Source organism: Pantherophis guttatus, chromosome 6, assembly GCF_059756535.1.
Source record: "Pantherophis guttatus breed Tessera chromosome 6, ASM5975653v1, whole genome shotgun sequence".
Classification (NCBI taxonomy): Eukaryota; Metazoa; Chordata; class Lepidosauria; order Squamata; family Colubridae; genus Pantherophis; species Pantherophis guttatus.
Window position 1 is genome coordinate 90896182 of NC_142068.1, and position 23603 is coordinate 90919784.

Here is a 23603-nt window from a genome sequence, read left to right on the forward strand (position 1 = left end):
GGTCTTCTAGTCCAACCCCTACTTAGGCAGGAAACCCTACACCACTTCAGACAAATGGTTACCCAACATCTTCTTAAAAATTTCCAGTGTTGGAGCATTCACAGCTTCTGGAGGCAAGTTGTTCCACTGATTAATTGTTCTAACTGTCAGGAAATTTCTCCTTAGGAATGGAATGGAATGGAATGGAATGGAATGGAATAGAATAGAATAGAATAGAATAGAATAGAATAGAATAGAATAGAATAGAATAGAATACACCAACTTAACAGGGCACTGGGTAAAACCAGTGGTGAGATTCAGCCGATTTGAGCCGGTTTGGGCAAACCAGTAGTTAAATTGCAGGCTGGTTCCTCCCCTCCCTGCTCTGCCCCTTGCAGGAGTCCACATGCATCTCATTTTATTTATTAATTCAATTCAATTATTTATTAATTCAATTTTTGAATTAATTTTGCCTCCCAGGTAAGTGCAGGGAGACCTCAAAGGTCCAAAATGGGGTGCAGGAGGTGCAGCGTGCCCCCCATGGCCTGTTTTCACTCCCAGGAGGCTTCAGGGAGGCCTACTAGGCCCAAAATGGGGCATAGGGGGGTGGCGTGGCCCCCCACGGCCCATTTTTGCTCCCTGCAGGGGGGTGCAGGAGGCCGCGTCCTGCCTGTCACACCCTCTGGCCACGCCCACCATGGCCATGCCCAGCCTGCCGGTCATTAGGGCAGAGAACCGGTTGTTAAATTTTTTTAATCCCACCACTGGGTAAAACCATTAATATTGTGGTGAAAGAACAGGTTGACACTTATAGACTGATCTATAGAGGCCTTCATCTTCAACCATCCAGCCCATAATGATTACCATTATCCCTGAGCCAGTTGCTTTGAAGGCAGGTGCATTCTACAGCCTAGCTCATTTGTTCAGGAGTCCTGAAAGTATTGATTTTGTAGAAATGTGCCTGTGCAACCCTCCTAACTCCCTTTTGCTAACTTTGCTGAAATTAGTTGAGTTTGACACAGAGTTAATAAACACTTGGCCTAAGCAGGAAGCACCAAAATGCACCTTGAAGTTTGCGTCCTGGCTGCCTTGATAAACTTCTTTATTTACCAAATTTCAAGGCTGCGTCAATCTTCTAAGAGCTTTTAACTAGTATAATAAATCAACTGTAATAGAGTAACAACCAATAGGTATTCAACTACTCAGTGGTGGGTTGCCCCCGGTTCAGACCGGTTCAGAAGAACCGGTAGTAAAACCAGCGGGAGGCTCCCGCCCACCGACCCCAATGTCATCAGGAAGCATCTGCGCATGCGCACATGGCCCCATTGTGAACCAGTAGTAAAGATAAGTAGAACCCACACCTGGAACCACCCAGTTAGTGACCAGTATCCAAAATAGTCACCATGTAATACAGCATCTCTCATAAAAAACTCATCAGATCATTCACCCCAAATGCCATCACAACAATGACATTCATTTGCTCAACTTAGTAGAAAAGCAGTATTGTAACTAAAATAACTAAAGTAGAATTCAGCCATCTTTAAAATAATGGTTATAAAGGAATAAAACACTTACCCCATTTTATTCTGGGTTGTCAAGTAAACTGTTCTAGAAGGTATTGTTGTCATTTTAAAAAAGTCATTTTCATGTGTGGTGGGGGAGTCAAAAAATGTTATCAATCAATCAAAACTTTATTTGGTCATAGACCAGCATGTAGAATACAGAAATCACAGAGTCAAGCGTGGGAAATCAGGAAATCCAGGCAGTTCAAATGAATATCGGAGTTTATTGCAAGCTTAAGCCATTTAGAAGAATCTGAACTACTAACGGTCAAAGCAAGTTGGTGGTAGATAAGAGTCAGTGGAATTCAAGATCGGCTAGACTTAGATCTTAGATCTCATGTGTGTGAGTTATCAATTATCAAGTTATCATATTATATCAAGTTAGAGCCTTGGTGGTGCAGTGGTTAGAATACAATATTTCAGGCAAACTCTGCCCACTGCCAGGAGTTCAATCCTGACTGGTTCAAGGTTGATTCAGCCTTCTGTCCTTCTGAGGTCAGTAAAACGACCCAGATTGTTGGGATCAGTGTTATGACTCTGTAAACTGCTTAGAGAGAGCACTGTAAAGCACTGTGAAGTGATATACACTGCAAGTCTAAGTGCTATTGCTATCAATCAATCAAATATTTATTCGATCATAGGCCAATATGGAGAATGCAGAAATCACTATAGAGTCAAGCGTGGGAAATCAGGAACTCCAGGCAGTTCAAATGAATATGAGGGTTTATTGCAAGCTTAAACAACAAGAATCTGAACTACTAACAGTGAAAACAAATTTGGCGGTAGATAAGAATCAATGGGATTCAAGATGGGTTGGACTTAGGTTTCTTGTGGGCGTGAAGGGACTCGAGACTGATGACATATTTGACTCTTCCCTTGGGCTCAGCCTAGTTAATTAAAATAAAATACAAAAGAAAAGAAATGTGTGTGTGTGTGTGTGTGCACATACATACATACACACTAAAATATCTAAGAGCGGTTAGAGTTAATCCTACACCATGTAGTGCAGACTGCTGAGCAGTACTTGGCTGTAGACAGAGAGATGGAGTCAGATTGAGCTTCAGATAAAATGAATTAGAATGACCAAGGTTTTTAATAGAAAGTGAAAATAATAAGTCCTGGCATGCTCCTGCATAGAAAGGACAATAAAGTATAGCATGTTCTGTTGATTCAATTTGTTCTTCTGTTTAGTTAGAAGTTAGGAAGGGCACCTGGCATAGTGTGAGTGCACGACAAATCAATAGATATTTGTAGAGAAAGAAGAAGAAAAAATCTAGATTTTTTTTTTTTAAATGGTGGGGATAAAAGCACTCCCAAAGCAGTAGACTTATTTCTGGATGTTTTCTGAAGAAGATAAATGATCTAGTGTAAATATATGGGTATATTTGTGTTGCTGTGTTCTTTTTATGGCTAGCTATGTTAGATTTCTTTTAAAATATGAGACTTTTTTGCATCTTTAAATATCATTCAACGGCGAGGAAGGAGAGAGAGGGAAGGAAGAAAAGGAAAAGGAGAGGAAGAAAGAAGGGAAACAAGAGTAGGAGAGATGGTTAGAAGGGAGGAAGAAGGGAGGTGTGGGGGAAAGGAAGGGGAAGGAGAGAAGGAAAAGGGGAGGAGGAAAGAAGAAAGTAGAAGAGTAGATGGAAGAAGGGAGAGAAAGGAAAGAGGAGAGGGAGAAGGATTGTTGTAAAACAAGGGAGATGAAATGGTAGAAGAGCAACCCCAAATATAATTAAATTGTTTAGGATGAAGATTGTATTAGTATGAAAGTTAAAAGAAAATATGTATGTTAGATAAGAAATTGTACATTTAGGATATGTTTATGAGAAAAAAAATAAACTTTTTTTTTAAAAAAAATATATCATTCAACCACTGTGTGTTAGCTGTTTTCCATATCAGGTAAATTTACTAATGGCTTACCTGTTAATGCTTTAATTTCTACAGTCCCTTAATTTCTATACTAAATTGTTCTCATCAGCTGGCTCCATCAGTAAAAGAAATAAGTTTAAATAGAGACAAAGAGAAAATTAGTACATCCGTTTGATGGGAGCAGGGAGTATTACAGGAACAGTGTCTGAAGGAACAGATTTTCAGAAAAGAGTGAGAATGAAACAATTGGTTTTTATTTATTTATTTTTTTAAAAAAATACCAATTCAGAGAATATTATCTGAAATCGCAGTGAGGTGACAGTGAGCTTTTGTAAGATAGGTATTTGAAAATTAGGGAGAACCTGGAACAAATTTTGATTTGTTTTAAATATACTTTATGCATGCATTAAGCTCTACAAAAAGGCAAACGTTTTTAAACTGTGTTCTCTTTTTAAGTTTCTGATAACAGTGTATGAGCCGAAACTGCTGAATCCTCTAAATATTGTAGCAATTGTTAAACTAAATGTGTTTCAGCAATTTTTGGCAGTCAGTTCTCAGCCTTTGAATTAGCTTGTATAAAAAGAGAGGTTGAGATCAGACAATATCTAGGCTCAGATCAGACAGATCTAAGCTTAATGTACTGTTTAAAAATTGAATTGCAACCATCTGTATTAACGTCGCAGTACTAAGAGTTTAAAAATGCAGAATGCTCGTATAGTTTTGAAATTTCAGCAGCTTGGCACGTCCATTGATGTGTTTTCCATAATATATAAAATTACAGATGCCAATCTGGATAGGAATTATGAATGTTGTATTCTGGGACTCACCAAAACTAAATGGACAGAGCCTTGATTGTAGCCACCATATTATCTTTTGGATGTCATGCCCTCTAGACCAAGGGTCTCCAACCTTGGCAACTTTTTCCTGGGAAAGCAAAGCTGGCTGAGGAATTCTGGGAGTTGAAGTCCACAAGTCTTAAAGTTGCGAAGCTTGGAGACCCCTGCTCTAGACGTCCCTTCCAAGAGCATTGGTGTTTGGGGAAAGTAAATATGGAGATGGTAGAGTGTCAGAAGCAGGGAGATCTTTAGTGGAGAATTTGTTGAATACGGCCTGTACGATTAAACACGTTAAAGAATGGCCACTTTTTTTGAACCGTTGGTGAACTCTTTTCGTTCATTAGGGATAGAATCGGGATCACATTGTCATCGAAAACTCCAATCAAAGAAACAAAAGACAGCAACACAAAACCACAATTCTTACTGTAAGTTTTGGTTTATTTCATGAGCAATTTGAAAAAAGAACAGCAGAGGTGGTATTCACTTACTTTTCCTACCGGTTCGCAAATGTCCACGCATGCGCCCAGCTTTCCGCGTATGTGCTTTGCTGGCCCGCGTGCCTTCCACGTATGCGCCGGGCCTCAAAAATGTGCCTAAATAGGATGGCATAGAGCCAGGGTGGGTGGACAGGCCCATCGGTGATTTCCGCTACCATGTCGGGCGAACCGGTCTGAACCGGGTGAATACCACCTCTGATGAGCAGCCATCATAACAATACATATCTTAGCTAAAAGGGCGCTTTTGAATGGCTGTCCAGAAGTCTCCACAAGTCATTTTGGCTCCCAGGCAAGTGCAGGGAGGCCTCTTAGACCCAAAATGGGGGGAGGGGGTTTGCGGCACGACCCCACCCGCAGCCCGTTTTTGTTCCCAGGGGAATGCAGGAGGCCGAGTGCTGCCTGTTACACCCCATGGACATGCCCACCATGGCCACGCCCACCCAGACAGTCATAAAGCAGAGAACTGGTTGTTAAGTTATTTGAATCCCATCACTGGATAGTTGTACATGTTGTGGCTCATACTAGAGCACAATACATGCATGGAGATAGAGATTAGAGAGAGAAAGAGAGCAACATTGCAAAGAAATGAGACATCGCTTTCTCGTTATTCTAATTCTTTACACCGATTGGACACCCAACTCTGGTGGCCTTATTGCCAGTTACCAATTATCCCTTATGACTTTTGCATTGATTTCAGAGTTTCTAGCAGACCTTTCACTACTTCTTTGTGATTTTTAACTAATCCTAATTCCTCTCCCCTGGAATAGGAAGATCTGTCTGTAGGATGCATCTCTACCCACTTAATGGGAGGGAGGAGAAAGGAGGGAGGGAGGGGAAGGAGGGACAGAGGAACAAAGGGGAAGGAAGGGAGGGAGGGAAAGAAAGGAAGAGGAAGGAAGAGAGGAAAAGAAAGGAAGGAAAGAAAGAGGAGGGGAAGGGAAGGAAGGGACAAAGGCATGGAGGGAAAGAAAGGAAGAGGAAGGAAGAAAGGGGAAGAAAGGAAGAGGAAGGGGGAGGAAGGAAGGGTGGGAAGGAGGAGGAGGGGAGGGGAAGGGGGAGGGAGGGGAAGGAAGGAAGAGGAAGGAACGAATGAGGAGAGGGGAAGGGAGGGAGGGAGAAAGGGATGGAGGGGAAGAAAGGAAGAGGAAGGAAGAGAGGGAAAGAAAGGAAGAGGAAGGGAGGGAGGGGAAGAAAGGAAGAGGAAGGAAAGAAGGGAGGGGAAGAGGGAGGGAGGGGAAGGAAGGAAGGAACGAATGAGGAGAGGGGAAGGGAAGGAGGGAGAAAGGGATGGAGGGGAAGAAAGAAAGAGGAAGGAAGAGAGGGGAAGGAAGGAAAGAAGGAAAGGCCTATGAAATAGAACAAAACGTTTCCATACTCCAGGCAGCTTTTACATCTCATGACTTAGCGTGTTTCTGATGCTGTAATGAAATATTGTTTTCCTAATATTCTGTGACCTGAATTTTTTCTTGCTTTATGGGTGCAAATCAGTATTTTCTCTAGTCAGCATTTGGTGATGGATGTCAAAATACAGGCCATGTATAATGCATATCTAGCATTAGCGATTTAAGGTGTTTACTTGTCAAGCCGAAGGAATTCAAAAACTTCACATTCACTGAATTCACCCAGCTGTCACTTGCAGTTTTTCATAATTTCAAATGAAAGTTGTGATAAAACAGTTTAGGTTGCCTTGACTTTTTCTTTTCTTTTCTTTTTTTTTCTGAAGGAAGAAAACAGACAGCATCTAAAATTTATGCTGCAAGCTGAAAGGCAGGCAACAAAGAGGAATTTTCTGAAAGTTGGGGAGAAAAAAGCACCTTTCTGGGTTTCTTTGACCTCCTGCTTTTTAGAAAAGTTGAAACAATACTACTTTGCAATTATATGTCTCTTTGTATAAAAGAACCAATTTTGTAAAAAAAAGAGTGCCGCTGATTCCTATAGAGTAATATGTAAACTTATAGATATGGCACAGTATAATGGAATTTTATTTGCTCCTTTCGAACCCAATTAAAATTATTAGCTCTAGCTCTAATCGCATAGTTTCGATGGCCAGGTCGCAATATTTCATGATTTTTTCCCCAGTTTTTTCTTCGCCTCTGGCGTCTCCTGGTACTGCGATATCAATAAATTGTACGTTTTGGTTTTTGACAACTGTGATATCTGGTGTGTTGTTGTTGTTGTTGTTATTATTATTTACTTTATTCATTAAGCATGAAACTAAGTCAACTGAACATTCAAAAATGCATCACAAATACTATTGACTGGTGCTAATGGTTGATACGGGTTTCTGCCAGCATCCTAGATATCAACCAAGTACCTTCTTAAGAATAATAATAATAATAATAATAATTAATTATTAGATGTGCTTATTATTATTATTAATAATAATAATAGTACATCTTAAGAAGGTACTTGGTTGATACCTAGGACGCTGGCAGCAACCCGTATCAACCATTAGCACCAGTCAATGGTATTTGTGATGCATTTTTGAATGTTCAGTTGACTGAGTTTCATGTTTAATGAATAAAATTGTTGTTGTTGTTGTTGTTGTTGTTGTTGTTGTTGTTGTTGTTATTATTATTATTATTATTATTATTATTATTATTATTATTATTTATATTGATGGGTAACCAGTCACCATTTTCCCAAGCCTGAAGATTTTCCTTCAATGAAAGTATTAAAAGATGTGATTCCAGCTTTCCAAATGATTCTCTTAAGCAAAATCATTTGGAATTTTCTAGTGGAAGGTTGAATTGGAAGTACATCATGGAAACTCCAAAGTAACATAGTCAAATAGACCTATGGGATAATTAGGCCAACAGACATCCTTTTTGGTGTTCCTTTGATTCAGCCCAAAACAGGATTAAATTAACTTCCCAATCAAATCAACTTTCGGTGACACAAACTCCTTACTAATTACTATTTCTGATAACCATGATTAATACAAGGTTTATACTGCACAGAGAGCAACTAGCTAAGTGGGGAATTAGTTTAACCCTAGATGGCAGCACTTGCCCAATCTTGGCTTATCTTAAACAGCTAACTGAGGTCAGACCTGGTTAATATTTGGATAAGTTGTAAAGTTGTGAAGTGGAAGAAGCATCTTGGGGGAAAAAAAAAACCGCAATTCCTTCCAATGGGGAAATAGAGGCACAACACCTTTCTGAAGATATCTTTCATCAGTATTTTCATCTTGTTTGGATTGGCTTCTTGACTGCATATAGTTTATATAAGTAAGAGTTTATATCAATGATGGAGAACCTGTTAGACACTAAGTGCCCAAACTGCATGCACAGCACAGACTATACAATACCAAAATCTATACTTTGAGGAACCCTGCCTTGAAGTTTTGATTTCATATGGGCTGCTACTTGGAACCCTGACAATTAGAGGTAAACAGGACAGGGGGATGCAAGTTGATAGCAAATGGCTCAGGTTCACCCTTGTCCCAGATCATCTCGACCTTATTTCTTCTTGTCCACAGGCCCACTAAGACCATCTCAATACAGCTGCTTCCTAGTCAAATATTTCTGTAATTAAGAGTTACGAGTCCTAGTATAACATCTCAAATTCTTTGGTCTCTACAGGGTTTTCACCACCTGGAATGGACAGGTCATCGCCTGACAAGAGTCCAGTGCATGGCCTTCTCCGTCAGCCCTCCATTACAACGGGGATCGATATCCCTATTATTACGGAGTTAGGTAAGCTCTCTGGGGATCTTTTTAACCTGTTGTCTTTTCATTTTTCTCAGCCTAAGGAGTGCCTTATGTAAGGAAAGGTGTAGCATTTTCTCCTGAAGGTTGTACAGTATGGGTGTGTATATCGACAGAATGCCGACATAGACATAGAGCCAATGATGTCGTTGCTAAAATGCTGGATTAACAGCAGGAAGACCCTTTCAGTGTTCTTTAAGCATGGAAACCAACTGGAACAGTTGTTCTCTCTCAGTGCAACAACACAACTGTTGATGTGTAATGGTTAAAGAGATGGACCAAGAAGTTCTAGTGTTCCCTTGAGGTGTGGAAGGCAACTGGAAGAGTTGGGCCAGTCATGCTCTCTCTAGAAATCAAAAGAGTCTATCTCTCACTAGACTAGATAGGATAGTCTATAACGGTGATGGCAAACCTTTTCGGCACCGAGTGCCAAAAAGGGAGCTCGCACGTGCGCTCATCGGGGGACACAACCCAGGAGAGGAGCTGCCCAGTGCACATGCCAGTGCGCGTATGCACACCAGGCAGCTCCTCTTCCAGTTTATGGCACACACAATCAGCTGGCTGGCACGCACGCGCACACAGAAACTGGAAGACCAGCTCTTCCAGTTTCCGGCACTGCTGCGCGCACAAAGGCCAGCTGATCATCGTGTGCACATGTGCCCCAGAAACCCGGAAGAGCAACGGGCGAGGCCACATGAGCCAGACGACATGGCTCTGTGTGCCATTTTGGGCACACGTGCCATAGTTCGCCATCACGGATCTATAACCTTCACGAAGACACCTTCTGCAGTTAATTGATGATGATGATGATGATGATGATGATGATGATGATGATGATGATGATACACATGCATACACACAGAGGTGTGCACATGTCCACACAATGATTAAGCAAGTTCCTTTGCTTAAGGAAAGGACCACCTTTGGTGGGAAGGTAATAGCGTTCAGTGCGCCTTTGGCGTTTAGTCAGCCACATGACCACGGAGACGTCTTCGGACAGTGCTGGGTCTTCGGCTTTGAAACAGAGATGAGCACTGCCCCCTAAAGTCAGGAACGATTAGCACATATGTGCGGGGAACCTTTACCTTTACCTTTACTATAAATTTGAGCAGGACCCTCCGAATATTCTGTTCTGAGTCAGATTCAATTTGAGGGACTAAGGGGGCCAGACCCGCTTCAAGGGCTAGTGATACTTTGATACCCAGCTGCCTTCCTCCCTGCATGTTGGAAGCCAAGGAGGTCTCCTTCGTCCATCTCTTATGTTCTCAAATAAATTAACCATTTCTGCGGCAGCATTGAGAATGCTGCCCCTTCACTCATCCTCATTTTTTTTTCCCTGTGTGAATTCTGCAAGGCCTCTTCTTGCTTCTCGATCGTAAAGGCAAGCTTGATTTGTGATCCTTCTGTCCATTTATTGCCTCCATTTTGGTTTTCAGCTTTATTTGTCTCACACCCTCATTGTATTTTCTGTCTGTGCCTTCTCCTTCCCCCCTCCCCCTCCTCAAAACCTACTAGCTAAACCTGGCAAACTTCTGCCTTTGGTTTCAAACAGTCAGGAAAAAAACAGTGGAGTTCAGATTCTAATGATAACCGAATTGGGTAAGAAAGCGCCTTTCCTTTTGGACGTCAGCTGCTTGTTGCTCCGCTGTTGTTTCTGCTCTCAGCTTTCTTCTTCCTTCATCTGGCTGCATCGGAGAGTTGCCTCCTCAGCGCTACTTTGAATGTGTTTTATTTGTGATTCCAGTTGAAACGGACTGTCTTGTTCTGCCTTCTCTTAATGATTTTTCTTTTTCTCTACATACATACAGCATTGGTACATCTTTGATCACATTCATCTGGCCTGCTGGCTGTTTATATAGCATCTGCACATTAATTCATTTTCCTCCTCCTCCTCCTCCTCCTCCTCCTCCTCCTCCTCCTCCTCCTCCTCCTCCTCCTCCTCCTCCTCCCTGCCCCATCCTCCTCCTTCTTCCTCTTTTCTTCCTCCTCCCTGTCCCCTCCTTTTCCTCCTTTCTTCCTCCTCCTCCTCCTTCTCACCCTCGTCTTCTTCTTCCTCCTCCTCCTCCTCCATTTGACAGACACATTTTAACAGTTCTCAGACATATAAAAGAAAGACAAACATTTGCAAAAGAAAAAAAGAAATAAACTTCCCTTAAGACACTGATTAGTTTGTGAGAACAATTTTTCATTCAGAGCTTCCATGTTGAATGTCCTAAAAACCACTGTGCTTCTAAGCATTTTTTCCCCTCTTTTATCCAAGGGTGATTTTTGATGATCAAGTTCTGGGATGAAGCTCTGAATGTATGAACTGATTTTGCTGGGTCACTTCAGACTAACAAGTTTCTTTAGTCAGTTCCGTAGAATTTCAATTGGGTTAAGGTCTGGGCTATTCCCAAGCCATTCCAGCAGTGCAATATTATTATCTTGAAACTCCAAAAAAAGTGGTGTTATTAGCCATCAAACCTCAAAAATACACTTTTCCCAAAAGGCTTCCACAATTTTGGCCACTACTATACATAGATGTCTTTTTGAAAATGTAGAAACGTGAACTTGGAGGAGGAAAGACCTCAAGCCCAAAAACTTCAACCTTCTTTCAATGGTCCGAGGATAAAACAGGGCCTCATCTCTTTAATCCATATATTGAATTTGACTCTCCTATTTACGTTACTTGTTGATATATGCATAGACCATCCATTCTGTCACATGTGCATATGCCAGTGTTCTCCAGATATGCATGTATTCATTATTCTGTCCTTATTAGCTATTAATCCCTGCATAACACGCATATGTGTCTCCCTTGCCACCTTGCAATAGAGAGAGCAAAATAAGAAGAAAATAGAAGGAGAGAAGGGATAAGACTGGAGATGAGGGTTTAGCTTGACAAAAGATAGCTGAGACGGATGTGATAATACCCTGAGCATATATATAATATACAGTATGATACAACCCCAGCATGTAGGAGATCAAGACCTCTTCTGTCAGCATGGAAAGCTTGAAATAATGGCAGAAAGATTTATTCCAGTTGAATGCGAGGGGAGAAATCCATAACCACAAGAGCAGTTTGACAGTAGAACCAATTTCTCAGAGAGGTGATGGGGTCCCCTTTTCAGGTGCGTGCAAGTAATAGCCATTTGTCAGAGTCCTACGGTGTAAAAAATTGGAGTCCTTCACTGTTCCTTCCAATGGCCTGTCTGGTCCCTTCCAAACGGGTCATGTTATGAAAAGGAGCAGGTTGATGCAGATGGAGGAGAATGGGAGAGAAAAGGAAGGGGAAGGGAGGGGAGGGGGAAGGGAGGGAGATACGATAGAAGGAAAAGGAAAGGAAAGGAGATACAATGGAAAGAAGAGGGAGAAAAGGGAAGGGGTGAAAAGAGAAGAGAAGGGAGATATGATGGAAGGAAGGGGGAGGGAAGGAAAGGGACGGGATATACGATGGAAGAAAGGGGGAGGAAGAGAAGGAAAGGAAAGAATGATTCGAGGTGGCGCAGTGGTTAGAGTGCAGTACTGCAGACTACTTCAGCTGACTGTTAGCTGCAGTTCGGCAGTTCAAATCTCACCAGGCTCAAGGTTGACTCAGCCTTCCATCCTTCCAAGGTGGGTAAAATGAGGACCCAGATTGTTGGGGGCAATAGGCTGACTCTATAAACCACTTAGAGAAGGCTGTAAAAGCACTATGAAGCGGTATATAAGTCTAAGTGCTATTGCTATTGCTATGATGAAGGAAAGAACAATGGAAGGAAGGGGAAAGTAAAGTAAAGGACGGGACAGGACAGGACAGGACAGGACAGGACAGGACAGGAAAGGGAAAGGAAAGGAAAGGAAAGGAAAGGAAAGGAAAGGAAAGGAAAGGAAAGGAAAGGAAGTAAATGGATAAAGAAGGGAAGTGAAGGAAGTAGATGGATAAAGAAGGGAAGTGAAGTGAAGTGACATGAAGGGAAGGGAAGGGAAGGGAAGGGAAGAACAATGGAAGGAAGGGGAAAATAAAGTAAAGTACAGGACGGAAAAGGAAAGGAAAGGAAAAGAAAGGAAGGAAAGGAAAGGAAAAGGAAGAAGAAGGGGAAGATAAGAGGAAGCAAAGGAAAGGAAAAAGCAAACAACCTGGAGACACAAGACAAGCAAGAGAGGGAAGGGAAGGAAAAAAAAGAGACATCTAGCGTCTTCTACTTTGTCCCTCAAGTGTTCTTCAAAGGCATCCATACAATGTCTTGTGCAGCCATTTGTCTGTCTGCCCCCCACCCCCACCCCCATTCATTCAATGTGCCTTTATGGTCTCAGGGAAGGCAAATCCACTAGTAATTTTTAGGAAGCTTCCTAGTAGAACCTCTGGTCACGAACGCTTCTGACCACGACTAAATCTGGTTCCAACCAAAAAAGTCACATTTTTTTCCCCGCGGCTGATTTCCCCTGGCGCACCTTTTTTTTTTGTAAGCACCAAATTTCCAAAATTAGATTCGGGTCACGACCAAATCAGTTTGTGACCAAAGTTATGGAATGAATTATGGTCGTGACCAGAGATTCTACTGTATATGCATTTGCATTCGAGCCCAGGGTGTATTATGTGGGTTTTCCACAGGACCAGGTAAAACTGAAGCTGGTCTCATCTCTTGGCAATGTGGTTAGAGGCAGGTAGTCCTCGACTTACGACACCAACTGAGTCCCCAAGTTCTGTTGCTAAGCCAGACACTTGTTAAGTGACTTTTGCCCCTATTTTATGACCTTTTTCTTGCCATGTCTGTGATGTGAATCAGTGCAACTGTTTAAGTTAATATGAATCTGGCTCCCTAGTTGGCTTTGCTTGTTAGAAGGAGTATCACGTGACCCCCTCAAAACTGCAACCGTCACAAAGATGAATCAGCTGCCAAGCATCAAAGTTTGATCACGTGACCAGGGGGATGCTCCAATGGCTGTAAGGGTCAGAGGTCAATTTTTTCAGGGCTGTTGTAACTTTGAAAGAACTATTGTGAGTCGAGAACTACCTGTACACATTCTGAATAATGCTAACAGAGCCCCCCGAGGGGTTCCAACTCTTTGCCTTCTATAAAGACGAACTAATTATTATTATTATTTCAAAATGCAGATTCCACACACATTTTAATTCCATTTTCAGCAACATGCAAGCATTCGAGATGCGTCTCTACCCAGGCACTGCGTTTCTTCTTCGTGTATATAGCATATAAAAATTATCTGCCGATATCCACTCTGGATAGAGATACGTTGTCGTTTTCTTTTCAGTAAACGATTCTAATGTTCAGTTCCTGGATCAAGACGACGATGACGATCCTGACACAGAACTCTATCTCACCCAGCCTTTCGCCTGTGGAACGGCCTTCGCGGTTAGCGTCCTGGATTCCCTCATGAGTGCGGTAAGCATCCATCTTTCCGTTGTTGTGTGGATCCTAAGAGTAAGGCTGTAGTTTCAGCTCTGGGTCTACATTCGCTCCGGAGTCAACCTAAAGGAGAACCCAAAGATGCAATTCAAAAGGCAACTGGACTTCCTTGGGTTGTTTTGTTTTTTCCCCTTGAAAATGTTCCGCTACTCATCCAAGGAGCTTCTTTATTTCTGACTGAATGGTGGGGAATAGAAGGATGAATACATGGACGGACGGACGGATGGATGGATGGATAGATAGATAGATAGATAGATAGATAGATAGATAGATAGATACTGTAGATGGATGGATGGATGGATGGATGGATGGATGGATGGATGGATGGATAGATAGATAGATAGATAGATAGATAGATAGATAGATAGATAGATAGATAGATAGATAGATAGATAGATAGATACTGTGGATAGATAGATAGATAGATAGATAGATAGATAGATAGATAGATAGATAGATAGATAGATAGATGATAGATAGATAGATAGATAGATACTGTAGATGGATGGATGGATGGATGATAAGATAGATAGATAGATGATAGATAGATGGATGGATAGATAGATAGATAAAATGGATGGATGGATAGATAGATAGATACTGTGGATGGATGGATGGATAGATGGAAGGATGGATAGATAGATAGATAGATAGATAGATAGATAGATAGATAGATAGATAGATAGATAGATAGATAGATAGATAGATAGATACTATAGATGGATGGATGGATGGATGGATGGATGGATGGATGGATGGATGGATGGATAGACAGATGGATGATAAGATAGATAGATGATAGATGGATGGATGGATAGATAGATAAAATGATGGATGGATAGATAGATAGATAGATAGATAGATAGATAGATAGATAGATGATAGATAGATGGTAGGTAGGTAAGTAGATAGATAGATAGATAGATAGATAGATAGATAGATAGATAGATACATACATACATACATACATACATACATACATACATACATACATACAGCTAGGTGATTGATAGATAGATGCATTTCAATCCAGAGATTCAGTATGATCTAGAAAATAGGAGGGATTATTTTCTATGGCATCTCCCCAGTTTAATTTAATTTAATTTAATTTAATTTCGAATTTATATACCGCCCTTCTCCCTGAGGACTCAGGGCGGTGTACAGCCAAGATAAAAAACATAGAATACAAATATTAAAACATTTAAAAATATATATAAAATTTGGCCCAAAAAATTAAAAATCACAGACTAATTAAAAGGATTTAAAAGTTTTAAAATTTCTTCTTAAGCCAACCCGGCTTGCTGGAAAAGATAGGTTTTCAGGGAACGACGGAAGGCATTGAGGTCCTGGATTCTTCTTATCTCCGGGGGCAACTGATTCCAGAGGGTGGGAGCCCCCACAGAGAAAGCCCTCCCCCTGGGGGCCACCAGCCTACATTGTTTGGCTGATGGCACCCTGAGGAGGCCCTCTCTGTGGGAGCGCACGGGTCGATGGGAGGTCATCGGTAGCAGTAGGCGGTCTCGGAGATAGCTAGGCCCTATGCCATGGAGCGCTTTAAAGGTGATAACCAATACCTTGAAGCGCACCCGGAAGACCACCGGGAGCCAGTGCAGCTCGCGCAGGAGTGGTGTTACATGAGAGCGCCATGTTGCTCCCATCACTACCCGCGCTGCTGCATTCTGGACCAGCTGGAGCCTCCGGGTGCTCTTCAAGGGGAGCCCCATGTAGAGAGCGTTACAGTAGTCAAGGCGAGAGGTGACGAGGGCATGAGTGACTGTGCACAGGGAATCCCGATCAAGAAAGGGCCGCAACTGGCGAATCAGGCGAACCTGATAAAAGGTCCCCCTGGTAACAGCCGTCAGATGTTCCTCCAAAGACAGCTGCCTATCCAGGAGGACTCCCAGATTGCGAGCCCTTTCAGTGGGGGCCAAAGACTCGCCCCCAATAGTCAGTGATGGAGTCAACTGACTATATCGGGATGCCGGGAGCCACAGCCACTCAGTCTTGGAAGGGTTGAGCCTGAGCCTGTTCCTCCCCATCCAGATCCGCACAGCCTCCAGGCACTGGGACATCACTTCAAGGGCATCGTTGGGGTGGCCTGGGGTGGAGATGTACAGCTGGGTGTCATCAGCGTACTGGTGGTATCTCACCCCAAAGCCACGGATGATCTCGCCCAGCGGCTTCACATAAATGTTGAACAGAAGGGGCGAGAGGACCGATCCCTGCGGCACTCCACAAATGAGAGGCCTCGAGGTCGACCTCTGCCCCCCTGCCAACACAAACTGCGACCGGTCGGAGAGAAAGGAGGAGAACCACCGTAACACGGTGCCTCCCACCCCCAACTCTTCCAGCCGGTGCAGCATGATACCATGGTCGATGGTATCAAAAGCCGCTGAGAGATCTAATAGGACCAGAACAGAGGAATAACCCCTGTCCCGAGCCCTCCAGAGATCATCAACCAGCGCGACCAATGCCGTTTCCGTGCTGTGCCCAGACCTGAAACCTGACTGGAACGGATCCAGATAGGATGTTTCCTCCAGGAATTGTGGAAACTGTTGCGCGACCACACTCTCAACAACCTTCGCAATGAAGCGAAGGTTGGAGACAGGACGATAGTTAGCCAATATTGCTGGGTCCAGGGACGGCTTCTTGAGGAGAGGCCTCACCACCGCCTCTTTCAGGGCAGCGGGGAAGTGACCCTCACTCAAGGAAGCATTAATAACGCCCTGGAGCCAGCCTCGTGTAACCTCCCGGGAAGCCAGTACCAACCAGGAGGGACACGGGTCCAGTAAACATGTGGCCGCACTAAGTCTCCCCAAAATCCTGTCCACATCATCGGGAGTCACAGCGTCAAACTCCTCCCAGATAACATTCTCAAGACTGTTCCTCATCACCCTGCCCTGATCTACCCAGTCAGAGTCCAAATCCCCCCGGATCTGAGCGATTTTGTCATACAGGTATTGTCCGAAATCCTCCGCCCTGCCTTCTAAGGGATCCTCCCGCACTCCCAGATGGAGCAGGGCGCGGGTCACCCTAAACAGGGCGGCCGGACGATTCCCTGATGACGCAATAGAGGCGGAAAAGTAGTTAGACTTTGCCGTCTTTATCGCCACTAGGTAGGTCTTAATATGCGACCTTACCAGTGTTCGATCAGATTCAGCGAGACTGGCCCTCCAACCGCTCTCCAGGCGTCTTTTCCGGCGCTTCATTTCCCTCAGCTCCTCAGTAAACCAAGGAGCCACCCGGGATCGGCATCGGGTCAGAGGCCGCAAAGGCACAACTCGGTCCAAGGCCCCACCAGCCGCCCGATCCCAGGCGGCTACCAGGTCCTCGGCCGAGTCATGTGCTAGATCCTCAGGAAATGGCCCAAGCTCCGTCTGGAACCTATCAGGATCCATCAGGCGCCTGGGGCGGATCCATCTAATTGGATCCGCCTCCCTGCGGCGAGGGGTCGCGGTTCGAAGATCTAGGCGAAGGAGTGAGTGGTCAGTCCATGACAAGGGTTCCATGTCTATATCCCCTATAACAAGACCACTCAACCACTGGCCAGAGACAAAAATCAGATCCAGAGTGTGACCTCCCCTGTGAGTAGGGCCATGAACTAACTGGGTCAGGTCCATGGCCGTCATGGAAGCCATGAACTCCCGAGCCACCTCAGACGTTTCACCGACAGATGGCAAGTTGAAATCACCCATGACTAAAAGCCTGGGTGTATCTACTGCCACCGTGGCTATCACGTCGAGTAGCTCAGGAAGGGCTGTTGCCACGCGGCAGGGAGCCAGGTACGTAAGCAACAAGCCCATCTGAACCCCACGGCCCCACCTCACAAGGAGGGACTCACATCCGGCTATCTGAGGCACAGTGGTCTCCCTCGGATCCAGATCCTCGTTAATAATAACCGCCACCCCCCCGCCCCTCCCCTGGGCCCTCGGCTGATGGAATGCTCTGAAGCCTGGTGGGCACATTTCAACCAGAGGGACGCCACCCTCCGGGCCCAACCAGGTCTCCGTAATACCCGCCAGGTCCGCTCCTCCCTCCTGTATAAGATCGTGAATGAGGGGGGCCTTATTAACCACGGACCTGGCATTGCATAACATCAGCCGAAGGCCCAGATCCTGAGTATCTAAGCCACCTAGTCTCCAAGAGGAGCCATGGGGACCGGGGCAAGCAATTGCTCTCAAACAGCGAGTGCGAGCCCCCAACACATGATATGGTCCCCTGCTCCCGCCATATCTGCCCCTCCCATCTACCGTGCTGATGGTACAAACCTCATAGGTATCGTCCCCCATCCCTTTCCCAGTCCCTCGACCAACACCTCCCAAATCGTTACCCTGTGCCGGGCTCAGCTCTGACCCTGGTGGATTTCCCCCCCATCCCCCAGAGTCTTCTTCCCAATTTCTCTAGAAAGATCATTACAAACCCCCCTCCCAGAACCCCTTAAAATCTTTAAAAATTTCCCTAAAAAACCCCACAAATTCTTCCTTGCTCCATGCCATCTCTCTGGACTCCAAAGTCCGTCATCGAGATAGGCCCTCGATAATGTGGAGGGCCAAACCTGCGAGTGGGGAGAATCTCGCAGGGCGAGGAGTTCCGACACCGAATACATTTGTTACTGGGAGTAGTTATGGCTTATAACCAGGGGATCAATCATGATGATTTAAGAGTCCAACGGAAAAGTATATAAGTCTTAGGTAGTATACATTGGAAAACGCCACTGCCTTCATGGTAGTGGGAGGAGTCCAGGAATAGTCCAGAAACGATGGAAATAATAGCCGAGGCTGACTCCCTCAATACTCATACCTAAGGTAAACTTCTCCTTTCGGTTAGGGAGGACAGATAGAGCAATGCCAATCCATAGGCCCAGAAGTATAAGTCGGTTTACAGAGTTAGTGCAGTGGGCATATCAGGAGATGATCCAATGGAAAGTAGATGGAAAATGATAGTGGTATCCAGCTGAGACTGAAAATGGCCTGGATAGCGTGGGACCATCATACGGGCGAAATCCGGCAGAAAAGGGGGGGGAGCAATACAGAGCGTTTAGGGGGGAAACATCCCCATAGTCCTCTTCCGGTCCTCCACATCGCCCCCCAGGTCTTTCCCGGTCACAACGCTCACCCGGTTCAGCCTCCACCAGTTCACTGTGGGGCCTCTGGGCGTCAGTGAGCTGGTCACAAACGGCCACACACCTCACAGCCGCCCAGGTCAGTCCAAGATGATCACGCCGGAATTAGTTCCTGCCATCTCCCTCGCAGCCTTCAGGCTGCCGCCGCCGCCTCCACCGCCAGCCCGCAGCCGCCATCACAGCCTCCTCCCTGGCTGGCGCCACAACAGCTGCCAGCCTCTCCGCCATCCTCCTCGTCTTCCCCAAGCCCCGCCAACACCTCCTGGGCACCCAGGACTCCGACGAGGCTCCGACGAGGAGTCCGCCGAGAGCGCTGCGCTGCCGCCGTCTCCACCGCTGCTCAGGCGACTGCCAGCTGACCGCAAAGGCCACCGCCACAGCCATCCGGGCCGACAACGCCCCCAAACGCCTCCTCCGCAACACCCGACTCCCTCTGGCCAGGAAGCGCTCCGGAGAGCTAAAAAGCTCTCAAAAGGTTGACAATAGCCTCCGCTAGCCTGGTAGGGGCCATAGTTGTTTCGTCTGGCCCCCAAAGACCCCCCGTGGTCCAAACAGCACCCCCTCGGTGGTAGCGGCTCAGCAGGAAGCCGCCATCTTGAGCATGCGCAGAAGAAGAAGAGAGTTAAAGAGCGATGGTCATGCTTTATAATCCCATAATTCCATAGAGATTACAAAACATAATTTCTCTTATTGAGTTCCAGGAACAGTTGACTAAAGTGAAAATAAGTAAAACAGAAAATAAGCATGCAACTGAAATGAGAAGCAAAAGCAGGGAATGGAGAATAGCTAGGATTTCAAGAGAAAGAGGGGATAGGAGGAGACAGAAGCACAGAAGACCATCCATAGAATAATATAAGCAAGGAGAGGTTGCATTGCTAGGACTATAATCTAGAGGAAGAAGGTCTTGTTTGCATTAAACTATCAAATGTCACAGAAGGTAATTCTTCCTTGAGAATCCTTGAAATGCCTTGAAATGTAGATATATATTTTTTTTGCAGTCAAAAGCATCAATCAATTAACATATTTTTTAAAATATTAGTTGACAGGCTCCATAAAAAGACAAGACTTATATCGCTGTTCCCTGCTGTTGTGATAGATTACCATCTGATAAACCACTCTCGGACTTATTTATGGCAATATAATAAAATACATGCTAAATTGGTGTGGCAGATTTATATGTTATAAAGGATCATTTTTCTGGTTCTGTTGAGAAATCTGTTTTTGGGATGTCACCGAGGTTGAAATAATGACCTTAGTTCTGGAGTCTCAGCGTGCAGAGATCCATTCTTTCTACTGAACTTCATAAAGACCATTCCTGGTCACAAGACAGAAACTCCTCCATGAACAAGAGAGGCGGCTCCAGCTTCTAATTTCAACTTTTCAGGTGGAGGAGTGTCCTTTCTTCCAGAAAGCAGCCTAGATCTGGATGGATAGCATGGATATAGATATTCCTTAACACCTTAATCATCTTCTCATTCATGTTTTGGAATCCCTTATTCTTTCTTCATTAGAGTCTTCTGTTATATTTATTACATCCTTGGCGGTTATTTGCACGTGGGATGTAGTGATCCTCTAGATGAGTGTAATCATCTTGGGGCCAAACCAAGGAGTATTCTTAAACTTCAAGAGTTAAAAGTTAAAGAAAGATCCAACTAGAATTAAAGAGGAATTTCCTAGCAGGAGAACAATCAGTTGGTGGAATGGCTTGACTTCAGAAATTGTGGATGCTCCATCACTGGAGGTTTTCAAGAAGAGACTGTACAGCCAACTTGTCCAGAATGATATAATGGGTCTCCTGCTTGAGCAGGGGATTGGACCAGTGGTGGGTTTCAAATTTTTTTACTACTGGTTCTGTGGCGTGGCTTGGTGGGCGTGGTGTGGCTTGGTGGGCGTGGTGTGGCTTGGTGGGCGTGGCTTGGTGGGCATGGCAGGGGAAGGATACTGTAACATCTCCATTCACTCCCCACTCAAGGGGAAGGATACTGTAAACTCTCCATTCACTCCCCAATCCAGGGGAAGGTTACTGCAAAATCCCCATTTCCTCCCAATCAGCTGGGACTTGGGAGGCAGAGAATAGATGGGGGCGGGGCCAGTCAGAATTTTTACTACCGGTTCTCCGAACTACTCAAAATTTCCACTACCGGTTCTCCAGAACTGGTCAGAACCTGCTGAAACCCACCTCTGGATTGGACTAGAAGACCTCCAAGGTCCCTTCCAGCTCTATTCTGATTCTAAGTCTCTGTAGAAAATTCCCCCAAACCCAGTGGTTGGCTGCTGCCGGTTCAGACCAGTTCGGGCGAACTGATAGTTCCAATGATCAGCTGGCCCCGCCCACCCGCACCCGCCCTATCCTGTCCTATATTTCCTTCTTTCTGGCTCAGCTGATTCACACGGCACAGCTGATTTCTGCGCCTCCGCCATTCTACTTTTACTGTGGCTGCCTTAGAAGGTAAGCAGCTGAGCTTCAAATTGCTGTATTTTGAACGCTGCATGCAAGCGCGTTAGGCGAACCGCTCTCACAGAACTGGTTGTTAAACTGGTTGCAGCCCACCACTGCCCAAACCTGTCTTTTCAACGATTTCCAAAAGGAAATGTCACCTCCAAATAAATGGAACATCAGCGATTTGCCATTCCAGACCCAGAAGAGACACTTTGCAGTTCTAGATGTATCTTTATTTGATTACTGATTTTTAAAAAAACCACCAAATAATTCTCCCTCCCCCCAAAAAAATATTCTTTGTTGTATTTTATAAGACTTTCTCAAATGTCAGATGCTCATTTTTGTTCTTGTGACCCTTCGAGGCCCAGTTAATTGAGTCACCTCACTTGGGATCAAACCAGGGGTGAAATCCAGCAGGTTCTGACAGGTTCTGGAGAACCGGTAGCGGAAATTTTGAGTAGTTCGGAGAACCAGCAAATACCATCTCTGGCTGGCCTCAGAGTAGGATGGGAAAGTCCCCACTGACTTTGGTTAAGGGAAGCCAGCAGGAAGCTACCTTGCCTAACTACCGTGGGATTCAGTTAATGACAGCAACCAGGTCTACAGGGATTGCCATTGCCAAGCGATGCAATCATGCTTTACAATCACATCATTCAGCAAAGGAAATTCTGGTCCGAATTGTGGTCATAAATCAAGGACTACCTATATGTCAGATTGAAATTGAAACAAATCTTGCAATATCCTTCCCCCAGGAGTGGGGAGGGAATGGGGATTTTGCAGTATCCTTCCCCTGGAGTGCAGTGCGAATGGAGATTTTGCAATATCCTTTCCCTGCCATGTCCATCAAGCCACTCCCACCAAGCCACACCATGCCCACCAAGCCACGCCCACAGAACCTGTAGTAAAAAAAATTGGATTTCACCACTGGATCAAATTTTAAATCTTCCAACATTATAGAATAAATCCCTTCAAGCAGATAGATAATTATCTTCTCTATGCTAGTTTTTCCTTATATGTGTGAAGTATATTCCAGGCGATTACCATTTTGAAAATAGCAGTAGACTTCGCAGCTGCAGTGAGCTCAAGAGTGGGAATCGAATTCCTAAGAAAGTCCTTCTTGCCAGAACAATACGGTGACTTTATTTTCTTGGAAAAGGGAACCTGGAAAAGGAGAAAGATGAAAAAGGGGCAAATCTGACTAAGGTTGATAAAGTTAATTTTTAAAAAATTGCTTGTTTGTAGCTTTGCTTTACAAAGAAAAATTCAAGAGCAAGACCAGGAAAATAGCATTAGCACTTAGACTTATATACTGCTTCATAGTGCTTTTACAGCCCTTTCTAAGCGGTTTACAGAGTCAGCATCTTGCCCCCAACAATCTGGGTCCTCATTTTACCGACTTCAGAAGGATGGAAGGCTGAGTCAACCTTGAGCCGGTTAGGATCAAACTCCTGGCAGTAGGCAGAGTCAGCCTGCAATCCTGCATTCTAACCACTGTGCCACCATGGCCCTTATAAATAAATATAAATACCGGTATATCAAGATCAATAGATCAATATCAATATAATAAATAAAATGAAATAAAATAAAATAAATCTAAAGGACAACTTTTTGAAATAAAGGACCAGCCTTTACAATAAAGGACATACGGTCACTGTACAGGGAGATCAGCAGGAGAAAAATAAAGCTAATAGCAATAACCCTTAGACTTATATACCACTTTACGGTGCTTTTTATAGCCTTTTCTAAGCAGTTTACAGAGTCAGCATATTTCCCCCAACAATCTGGGTCCTCATTTTACCAACCTCGGAAGGATGAAAGGCTGAGTCAACCTTGAGCCGGTCAGGATCGAACTGCTGGCTGTGGACAAAATTTGCTTGCAATGCTATATTTTAACCACTGTGCCACCGTGGCTTCTTAAAGCTAAGCAGAATTAATGGTGGGGAATCAGGAGAAGTGGGGTTCTATTGGTGTGAAAGTAACCAACATTCCCAGGTGAAGAAACATCTAAATCAAAGCCTCAATAGATCAATGGCTAACCTTTTCTGTGTTGTTGTTCAACAAATCAACTGTGTGAACCTGGCTCAAACATCAGACAGGATTGGGTACTGTATGAAGAATCTTTTTCTGGTCAGGAGGGATTATTCTAATTTATGGGGATATTTTTACCATTAAGACCTGGAGTTGATGGTGTGGTCAGAACA

At 44.4% G+C, this 23603-nt stretch overlaps 1 protein-coding gene across 24 annotated transcripts in view; it reads left to right on the forward strand.

Annotated features, from left to right (window-relative positions):
• Window positions 1-23603, forward strand: part of KCNMA1 (potassium calcium-activated channel subfamily M alpha 1) — a 640154-nt gene that overhangs the window by 597550 nt on the left and 19001 nt on the right. For 15 of the 24 annotated variants that reach the window (XM_087871898.1, XM_087871899.1, XM_087871900.1 and 12 more), the window contains 2 exons: window positions 8328-8441; window positions 13686-13816. In XM_087871898.1, the coding sequence (XP_087728024.1) occupies window positions 8328-8441; window positions 13686-13816 (245 nt within the window). Of the gene's footprint in view, window positions 1-4590; window positions 4672-8327; window positions 8442-13685; window positions 13817-23603 lie in introns of all 24 variants that reach the window. The other 9 variants (XM_034423984.3, XM_087871879.1, XM_087871886.1 and 6 more) reach the window with 1 other exon arrangement.